General features: G+C 51.4%; 1 protein-coding gene across 1 annotated transcript in view; it reads left to right on the top strand.

Annotated features, from left to right (window-relative positions):
* Positions 1-9,807, top strand: part of PDE6A (phosphodiesterase 6A) — a 57,720-nt gene extending 47,913 nt beyond the window's left edge. The window contains exons 18-22 of the mRNA XM_032395307.1: positions 3,916-3,979; positions 4,266-4,340; positions 5,860-5,943; positions 7,535-7,682; positions 9,614-9,807. Coding sequence (XP_032251198.1) covers positions 3,916-3,979; positions 4,266-4,340; positions 5,860-5,943; positions 7,535-7,682; positions 9,614-9,693 — 451 coding nt within the window. The 3' untranslated portion in view covers positions 9,694-9,807. The remainder of the gene's footprint in view (positions 1-3,915; positions 3,980-4,265; positions 4,341-5,859; positions 5,944-7,534; positions 7,683-9,613) is intronic.
* The last annotated feature ends 324 nt before the right edge of the window (positions 9,808-10,131 follow it).

Raw genomic sequence — 10,131 nt, 5'->3', positions numbered from 1 at the left:
AGAGAGAGAGAGCACATGAGAGGGGGGAGGGTCAGAGGGAGAAGCAGGCTCCCTGCCGAGCAGGGAGCCTGATGCGGGACTCGATCCAGGGACTCCAGGATCATGACCTGAGCCGAAGGCAGTCGCTTAACCAACTGAGCCACCCAGGCGCCCTGGAACTTTTTTTTTTAAGATTTTATTTATTTATTGGAGAGAGAGAGAGACAGAGATAGCGAGAGAGAGCAGAAGCAGGAAGGAGAGGGAGAAGCAGGCTCCCCGCTGAGTGCAGAGCCTTGGGATCATGACCTGAGCCGAAGGCAGATGCTTAACCAATTGAGCCACCCAGGTGCCCCCCTGCATGGCATTTTATAGACTGTTCTCCATTCATTCCATGCCCTCCTCCTCTTGATGTCTCTTGCTTACCCAGACGCTAAGGTTCACATGTCTCCACATACAAAGTCTTTGTGACTTTTCCTCTCTTCTGCCTGGTAAGCCCGTTGTCTTTTGCCCTCCCCCATGCCACCACCTCCCTCTTCCTGACTATGCACGTCTCATCTATCCCCACGCCCTGTTGAGTTTACTTCTTAAACGCCTTGCTTATCTGGACACTTGTCCCGGTCCTGCAATGGCTTCCTGGCTGGGCTCACTGCTGGTGTTCCTGTCCCCTCCACACTAAAGCCACAGTGACCCCGTAAAATGCAAATCTGATTGCTTCAGGCTTCTGTTCAAACTCTCCTTCGGAGGCTTTTCCTGTTGTTCTTGGCATGAAGACGGTCCCCCGGCACCGCCCCGGCTCTGCGGGCCTGCCCTGGCTGTCCCCTGGACCTCGTCTTCCCCTCATTTCCTGCTGCTTCCTGAGCTCCTCCAACCTTCTAGCTCTTTGAATGTGCCAGGCTTCCTTCCACCAGGGCCTTTGCACTGGATGTTCTCTCTGCTGGGAGTGTTTGCCCACCCACTCCTTTACCAAATGGACAGCTACACTGTCTCCAGACCTCAGGGCCCGGTCACTTCGGTGAGGGAGCCCTCCCTGACGGTTCAGACCTGTTCTCCGAGTTCAGACCTGTTTTCCGAGAATCGAATTCCTTTCCCCCAGAGAATGTTTACACATTCACATCCATTAGTGTGGTAAATGCATGACTCCCCAGTGCGTGGGTAAGCTCTCTGACCCCAGGGAGCCTGTGAACCAGCTCTTGCCTGTCGTCTGCATATGGGTACAGGGTGGATAGATGGAGGCTCCCTACAGTCCCTTCCTGGACAACCCTCTGCCCTGGGCAGTCCTGCGTACTCTCCACTGCATCTCTGCTTACTGTACCCTTTCTTGGAGAACTCCTATGCACCCCTCAGGACCCCGCTCCACTGTCATCTCTTGCATGCCCCCTGACCTGAGCTAGTTGCTCTCACCTTCGGATTTTTTTTTTTTTCCCTCTTAAAACTTGTACTTCTTTCTCCCATCTCCCTTAGCATATTGTGATGACAACTTTTTGCTGTCTGTTCTCTGAGTGCCTGTGAGCTCTCTGCCAGACTCTCTGGATGCCCAAGACCTAGCGTAGCACCTTGGCCCCACGGCACCTAAGGAGATGGTGCTGAAGTGAATGCAGTGCCTTGTCTTTAGGGCACGAGGCTTTGGATTTGCTTTTCTGGTGCCCAGAAGTCCTCACTCTCCTGCTCCCCCATTCCCAGGCCCTCAGACTCTGTCTGTAAAACACCGGGTGTGTTTCCCCAGCTGTGGGAGTCATTTTCACACCAACTCTCCCGCCAAGGAAAGTAAACATCCAGTGTTCTCCTGAAGCCACACTACCCGTGGACTGAAAGTGTGGACGCTGACGGGTAACAGGAAGCCGGGGACTCCGGTGTGCACGGCCAGACATTCACTTGCTTAGTTTATTTGAGGGTAGCAGGTCTCCGACACTTGAGAGGAAGCAGAGGCACATATTTTGAAGCTATTACAAAGCATGAAGGTGTTTCAAAAGAAATGTGTGCAGTTCTGAAAGCTTATTTACTTAAAGAATCCTACGAATTTTCAAGGGTTAACTTGATGAGCGATAACGAAACCTGTTAGTATTTCATGAATAACTCTTTACTGAAGTATAGTCGACACACACTGTTACATTGGTTTCAGGTGTCCGCCATAGTGATTGGATCATTCTGTAGGTCATGCTGTGCTCCCCACAAGCGTAGCTCCCGTCTGTCACCATCCGACACTGTGACAATACTTCCCTATGCTGTGCCTTTCGTCCTCCTGACGTATTCATCCCTCACTAGAAGCCTGGCTCCCCATTCGCCTTCCCCCCTTTTGCGCATTCCCTCAGCCCCCTCTCCTCTGGCGACCACCAGTTTGTTCCATGAGTAATTCTGAAGGCTTCCCAGACCAGCTTATATAAATTACGCCAGATACAGCTGGTTAAGTGTAAAATCATCCAAAGAGCAAGACCCCCAGCCTTCTCCAACTAGCCCCTCTCCCCAGCCCCTGCCCACCTCCCTCACCAAGTCTCACCAAATCAGGTGGAGCCCACCAAGGCGGCTTGACCAGCAGACACCGCGGCAGGTCAGGCCCTGCTGCCCTCCCCGGAATCACCGCAGCAAATCCTCTCCTTCCTCCCCACGCCCTCCGTTCTGCACCATCCTCCAGGTGCTGCCAGCCTGCTTTCCTGCAGCACAGCTCGAAAGAGGTCATGACCGGGTCCTCGACCTTCAATAGCTCTCCACTGCTTCTCGGACACAGTTTCCATTTCCCAGCAATGTCCACACCACACGAGCCTGGATCCCCACCCCGTATGTGCATGCTGCTGTGCCCCCAGCTCTGAAACACCCTCTCCAACTCCCCCCTTCCTCCAGTTCTTTGTCTCTATCCCCTCCTTCTCTGTCTTCTACTCTACCTACCTAGGTAATAATACCTGTCTTACCTTCTTCCTATTATTGTGAAACTGCTTTAAGAGTTTATCTTTCCATTCTTTCTGTCCCCAATCCCTCCCTCTACTTCTTCATGCAAGGCTTCCTGAAATGACTGACGTGGTACTTCTTATACCATGCATTTTTAATGGGGGTGCTATCACTGCCCACCCCGGGCAAAAAGCAGTTCCTGGAGGTGAAGCAAAAAGCCTTAGGTAGGGGCGCCTCGGTGGCTCAGTCGTTAAGCATCTGCTTTCAGCTCAGGTCATGGTCCCAGGGTCCTGGGATCGAGCCCCGCATCGGGCTCCCTGCTCAGTGGGAAGCCTGCTTCTCCCTCTCCCAGTCTCCCTGCTTGTCTTCCCTCTCTCGCTGTGTCTCTCTCTGTCAAATAAATAAATAAAATCTTTAAAAAATAAAAAAAAGCCTTCGGTGTTAAGGTGACCTGTGGCCCTCCAAACAGATACACAGTGTGTCTATGGTATTCAGATTTCATGGTGGAGTGATTACAGAAAAAATGTGTATAGAGGCTGTTTGATGTGGAAGGTGGAGGATGAGATAAAGCTTAAGAAACACTGGTCTCCACTAGACAGGAGAGAAAGAACTCTGAAGAAGCGCTGAGATTGAAATGAAATCGACGTTTCAAAGTACCTAGAACAGTGCGTGTCACGTAAGAAAAACCCAATAGATGTTCACGATTATCGCCAATATTTATTGTGCACATACTATGTCCGGGCCCTCTGCTAAGATTTTTTACACACCTTATCTCATCTAATCTTGCACCCATTTCATGAGGAAAGTACCGTTATTATTACAGATAAGGAAACTGAGGCTTACAGAGGTTGGTTTAATTGCCCCATGCCAATCTGCTGGTAATTGACAGAGGCAGGATTTTAACCTCTGTCTGGCTTCAAAGCCCGACCTCCAGATGCAATGCAGCAGTGACCCCCTCCTTGCAATGTGGTGCAGAGAAAGGACAGAAAGTTGGAATTAACCAGCACCTGCAGCCTTAATTAGCTCTGGGCTGATGGATGGTGTCCTTGTGTGCAGGGCCATGATGATGACCGCCTGTGATCTCTCGGCCATCACCAAGCCCTGGGAGGTGCAGAGTAAGGTATGGAGCCCTCCTGACCTGAGAGGAGGGGAGTCCCGGCATCATGACAGCAGCCAATGTGGCTTGGACTCCCAATTCCAGAAGCAGCCCACCTTCGCCTCATCTGCCAAGACACGGAAACCACTTTAGTGCCTCTCCAGTGATGACGACAAAGGGGGCGGCGAGGCAGGGGTGGGGGTTAAGTTTCGCTGAGCTGGAAACCTAGGAAGGGTGGGAACAGGGGTAGGAGGATCTGGGCTGGGGCTTGACTTTGTCGGCCGGGGAGGCGGGGATCTGCCTATTGCAGGTAGCTCTGCTGGTTGCCGCCGAATTCTGGGAACAAGGTGACCTCGAGCGCAGTGTGCTGCAACAGAACCCCATTGTGAGTAGGGGTTGGGGGGGACGTCAGCCTGATGTTGAGTGTGTATGATCTTATCCTGATAGACAGACGTTCCCCCTGACATAGGCATGTGTGATCTTACAGTAGAGATGACCTTTTCCTAATGCACTGGTTCTCAAAGTATGGTCCCCATACCACCATCAACCTCATTACTTGGGAACACATTAGAGATGAGAATTCACAGGCCCCATCCTAGACCCACCTAAGCAGCAACTCTGGAAGTGGGCTCGGCAAATGTGTGCCGTCCTAAATCATAAGCTCTCCTCAAGTTTGGGTACGTATCCTTGGCTCCCTCAGCTAAGTAGAGGTGGACAAGGGGACCCCAAAACAGATTTCCTCCCGGTTCCAACAGTCTAGGAGGCCACCTCCCCAGGCCCTGTGTTAACAGTACAGGAGCGTACAAGGGGAAGACCTTGGCAAGCTGAGCACCCATCAACACTGAAAGTAGGCTTGGCTAGGACAGTCACCGAGACGAGGAGCCCAGTGAGAGGTTCACTAAGGCCTTGAGCAAGGGCAGGGCTGGGAAGCAGAGGCGGGGTAGGAGGGAGCGACATTCTGAGGACAGAGCCATGATGGAGATGGGGATGGGTGAAGCCTGGGGCAGTGCTGAGGATGCGGGGGCACCCACGTGAGGCTTGGGCAGGGCCGGAGGGAGGGCACAGGCAGTGGGGGGTGTGCGAGCCGAGTGCAACTGAGCAGGGAGCGTCCCGACCTGAGTAGCACGGGGCCACGGATTTGGATCTCTCTTCTTTCTTCTCCGCATTTTAACACGTAGAAGGTCTAGTGAAGGAACTCCAGAGACCCATCAGCCAGGTTCAACCACCACCACTAGAGACAGCCATTCTTGTTTTATCTATCCCTCCACCCTCAGGCATTTTCTTATCTTTTGGTTGAAGTATTTTAAAGTAAATTCCAGATGTTATCATTTTTTCCATAAAGATTTTAGTGCGGGTCTCTAACAGATAAGAAAAACACGTGGGGCGTGCAGGCACGCACACACCCCAATACCATTGTGACACTCACAAAATTAGAAATAATGCTGTATTATCATCTAATCTCTGTTCATTTTCCCTGATTGAGTGAGAAAAATAGTTAGGTTTGATTTTTTCGAATCAGGATCCAGTCACAGACCACACTCCCATCTGGTTGTCCTGTCTCTTGAGTCTCTTTCAAGACATAGCAGATTTTCTCCTGGTTTTTGTTTTTTTCTTTTTATTTGCCATGTGTTTGCTTGTTGAAGACCGTGGGTCTTCTGTTGTGTAGTTTCCCACAGTCTGGACTGGGTTGATTGCACTCTCATGGTGTTATTTAATATGTTCCTTTATCCCCATATTTCCTGCAAACCACTAGTCAGATCTGGAAACTTGATGAGTTCAGGTTTAGTTGGGTTTTTTGTTTTGTTTTGTTTTGAACAAGAAAGCTTCCTAGGTAGGGTGGGTCCCTTTTAATGCATCATGCCAGGAGGAGCCCGGTACAGTTAACCTTTTCTCCTCCATGACAGCCCATGATGGACAGAAACAAGGCGGATGAACTCCCCAAGCTTCAGGTCGGCTTCATTGACTTTGTTTGCACCTTTGTCTACAAGGTAGGTCCTTGGCTTTCTCAGGCCCAGCGAGGTGTCTTTGTTAAACCCAGGAATTCCCAAACACCATCAGGAATCATAAACCCTGGCAAGTGACCGGTGGGTGTTTACAAAGAGCTTCTCATCTGCATTGGCATTTGGTCCTCAGTCCAGCCTGATGGGGTCCTGAGTGATTATCTACCCAGGCTGGAGCCTGGAGCTTCACCTGCTCTACTTGCTCAACGCCATAGGGGCAGATGACTACATGTGGTTTCAGACAGGAAAGGGGGAGGCGTATCAGACACACACCCTCCTAACTTCCCTTGCTGGTGGAAATGTGATAGGTCAAGGTAAACCAGTTGTCAAAAGATCGTCTGGAATTTCTTTGAGCTCTTGCTCGGAGAAAACCCACTGAAAACCCACTGCTCCCAACTCCGTGTGATTTGTGCCCCATCTGCCTCCCATTTGTTATTTTTATTTTGGTCATGTGTAACCTGAGGAGGCAGAGGCCAGACATAAATGACAGGGCCAGCATCGCCGGAGTCAGCCCTGAGCCAGGACTAGAGCCAGGGTACCTGATCCCTAGTCCCAGGCTCTTTCTGCTGTGCTGCGGAGGACAAGTGCTTCTCTGTTATACCTTGGCTAACTGGGGTCCTCAGAGCAACAGGGCAGTGTAACCGTGCTCCCCACTATCATCAGCAAGATTACAGAACCAGGTAGGCGAGGCTGAACGCCCTGCATGCGCTATCACAGCCCCGTGAGGTAGGTACTGTGCTGTCCTGACTTTATGGCTGACGCTGAGCTCTGCAGGTCACCGCCCCACGGTTACACAGCTCGTGGCAGAGCTGCATCCAAACCCGGAGCTCTGAGCACAGCTGGCTGTGGCTGGAACTCCGCAGCGGGCCCTGGATTTGCCGTTCTCACCTTGAGCCAATCGACTCCATCAACCTGCATCTTGATTTCCTCCCCTGAAAATCTAGGAGGGAGGCATCCTGTTTTCCCACCTCCCAGGAGTTTCTGGAGATCAAAGGAGAGAAAGCGCTTCATAAACTCTAACGTGCTATGCTCCGAGGCATTATTTTTATTCTTGGAGTTAAGGGGCCTTAAGAATCCCCTTCACAAACCCCAGTTCCTCTCAGCAAGTGTTTCCTGGTGTCTTTATGCCCCAGACCCTGTGCTGCGCCAGGGCCGCCTCTGTGAACAAGGCGCCGCTGTCCCTGCCCTCTCCAAGGCCACAGCCCCTGGGGGACACAGGCAAAGGGAGTCATTACGATGAAGCGAGAGGTGGAAGAGAGGCTTTGCGAGCTTCTAATAGAGGACTCTACTTACCCAGAGGGTTCAAAATGGTCAAGGGGCGAGGGCAGCAGTCCTGGAGGGGTTCGGAAGCCGTGTGAAGAAGTTCGCACTTCGTCCTGAAGGACAGGGGCCGCCACAGGAGGGTTTTAAGCAGGAGAGGGATGGATGGGCTCTTGCTGACTGCAGGCCCCGCAGCGTCAGCACGGGAAGCCCGCCGCCCCAGGCAGCTCGTTCCTGTGGTGGGCGTGCTCAGCCCAGCCTCTCCCCTGCACTGGACCCTGGGGTGTGGCCCCTGCACCAGAGGCTCTCTCTTTTCCAGGAATTCTCCCGCTTCCACGAGGAGATCACTCCCATGCTGGATGGCATCACCAACAACCGCAAGGAGTGGAAGGCGCTCGCCGATGAATACGATGCCAAGATGAAGACCCTGGAGGAGGAGAAGCAAAAGCAAAAGGCAGCCAAGCAAGGTGTGTGGACACACGGAGCACTCACAGCGTGCCTGGCCTGGTCTCAGAGCCCCAGCTGTGTGGTCCCGCGCAGGCCTCCCCAGCCCGTTAGTGCCCTCATTCTGCACACGGCGGCGTGCTGAGGCTCACTGAGAGGGAGTACCGTGGCCAAGGCACAGTCAGTGGAAGAGCCTCGTTCCCAGGACTGAGGCTCCCAGTTAGGATTCCCGACTGTCCCCCAGCCGATGCAGGACAGATTCCAATTCCAAGGCTGGGCACGTAGGGCCCAACCCACGGGCCAAGGAGAAAACCTAGAACTACAGGTTGAAGGAATTTGAGGGGCCGTGTTTCTGGCCTTCTGTCTGGTGTTTGAATGCTCGCTATACCATTGTGAGCCTTTGCTTGCACACTACCAGTGACGGGGGGCTCACTACCGTACATGACATCCTCTTTCAGTACCACTATTAGAAGGCTCTTCCCTGAGCTGCAGTTCTTCTCCTTGTTGAAATGTCCACCTAGCGGCCATAGTCCCGCCTTCAGGAATGAGATGCGATTTGTTTGCTCCAGCTCTTCCCGATTGACAGCACACTCTCCCTCCCTCGGGTCATTTCTTTTGCGGGTTGTGTGAGCCCAGTTCCCTCACAGGACATGACTTGTAGTCCAGACCCCACTCAGACTGCCCGCCTCTGCACACCTGCCCCTCTACCCGTGTTCTTATCATGGACCCCGTCATGGCTCCAGCTCGGCTCTGGCGTCACGGGGAGATTCTAAACCCGTGGCTGCAAACGGGGGTCTACCGTTTGTATTTCGCAAGGGCTGCTTTTTGCAAAGCTCCAGGAGGTGTCCCGTACAGGACACTCACCATAGATTTGGGTTTTTTGTTTTTTTTTTAAGATTTATTTATTTTATTTTAAAGAGAGGGAGAGAGAGAGTGCAAACAGGGGGAGGGGCAGAGGGAAAGGGGGTGAGAGAATCCCAAGCAGACTCCTCGCTGAGCGTGGAGCCCAATGTGGGGCTCGATCTCATGTTCCTGAGATCACGACCTGAGCCCTATACCAAGAGTCGGAGGCTTAACCGACTGCGCCACCCAGGCGCCCCTAGTCATCATAGCTTTGTATGGTTATTACAATTTTCCAGAAATGGCAGTAAAGTGTCCTGAGGAAGATGAGTCTTTTTCTAATTTGCAAATTGTCTTTGGGGCTAGTGGCAGGTCTGTGCAAACGTGTAGCCTGCACATATGTTTTGTTTGGCCTGCATTCTCTTGGTGTGAATTTGCTGTCCATGTGAATTTGCTGTCCATGTTTTAAAATTGGGATATTTCAGATTTTAAAAAATCCAGATCTCCAGCATTTCTTTTTTCAAAGGTCAGTATTCGGGATGCTTGGGTGGCTCAGTCAGTTAAGTGTCTGCTTTTAGCTCAGGTCATGATCCTAGGGTCCTGGGATCGAGCCCCACCACATCAGGCTCCCCACTTAGCAGGGAGTCTTCTTCTCCCTCTGCCTGCTGCTTCCCCTGCTTCTGCTCTCTCTCTCTGACAAACAAATAAATAAAATTTAAATAAATAAAATAAAAGATCAGTATTCAGCCACATCAGTCTGCATTTTTATAGGACAACAGTGAGCTGGAGCTGAGTGGCTTTCACCTTTTAACTGCCCCCTTTAGACAGGACAGGGGATCTCTCCAGTTTGCCCCAGTCTCCACCACTCCCTGTTGTCTCTCAGACAGTGGTGACAAGTGCTGGTTGCCATTTATCATCACGATTGTACCGCTCTTTTTCTTATTCTTATCCTATTTCCCATTCTTGGTTTCTCTTGGCTTGCCTTCTACATGTGTGATTATCTGTCAGCCGCGGAAAGCCCCTGAGTTTGCAACTCTTGGTCTAAACCGGGGCAAAGGGGAAGCGCACGGTTGCCTCCTCTCACCTAGCGGGTCCTCTTTCTGTCTGATTGCAGGAGCGGCAGGAAATCAGCCGGGGGGCAGCTCCGGCCAAGCAGGGGACGCCCCTGCATCCAAGTCCTGTTGCATCCAGTAATGCTGACCAGCATCCGCTGAACGGAATGGCACCACCCTTCGTGGAAAGAGACTACCCAAGCCAGCAGAAAACCAAAAGCCTGCTTGAGAAGTAAAAGAGTAATAGGATTTGAAAGCTGAAAGAGAGTTTAGCTTACATCCTATCTAGTGGTGTTCAAACATTTTTTGTTTTGAGTATTTTACTGAGCTAAAACCAACATTCTGGCTTGCATAGATATCAATTAAACATTTCATTAAGGCCAGATTCACCGGCTTGCTTAGATTCATTTTTGTTCTTATACTTTCATTGTTTGTTTTCTTGTAACAATTGTCAAGCATCCTCAAAAGTAGAGAATTGTACAACAAATCCCTCCCTCCTTCCTCATCACCCAGATTCCAATATCAAGATTTTGCCACATTTGCTCATCCATCCTTTTACATTTCTTTTGCATTTTTTTCT

This window comes from Phoca vitulina, unplaced genomic scaffold, assembly GCF_004348235.1.
Source record: "Phoca vitulina isolate PV1807 unplaced genomic scaffold, GSC_HSeal_1.0 scaffold83, whole genome shotgun sequence".
Classification (NCBI taxonomy): domain Eukaryota; kingdom Metazoa; phylum Chordata; class Mammalia; order Carnivora; family Phocidae; genus Phoca; species Phoca vitulina.
Note: the sequence above shows the minus strand (reverse complement) of the source record. Positions and strands in the feature narration are given on the sequence as shown.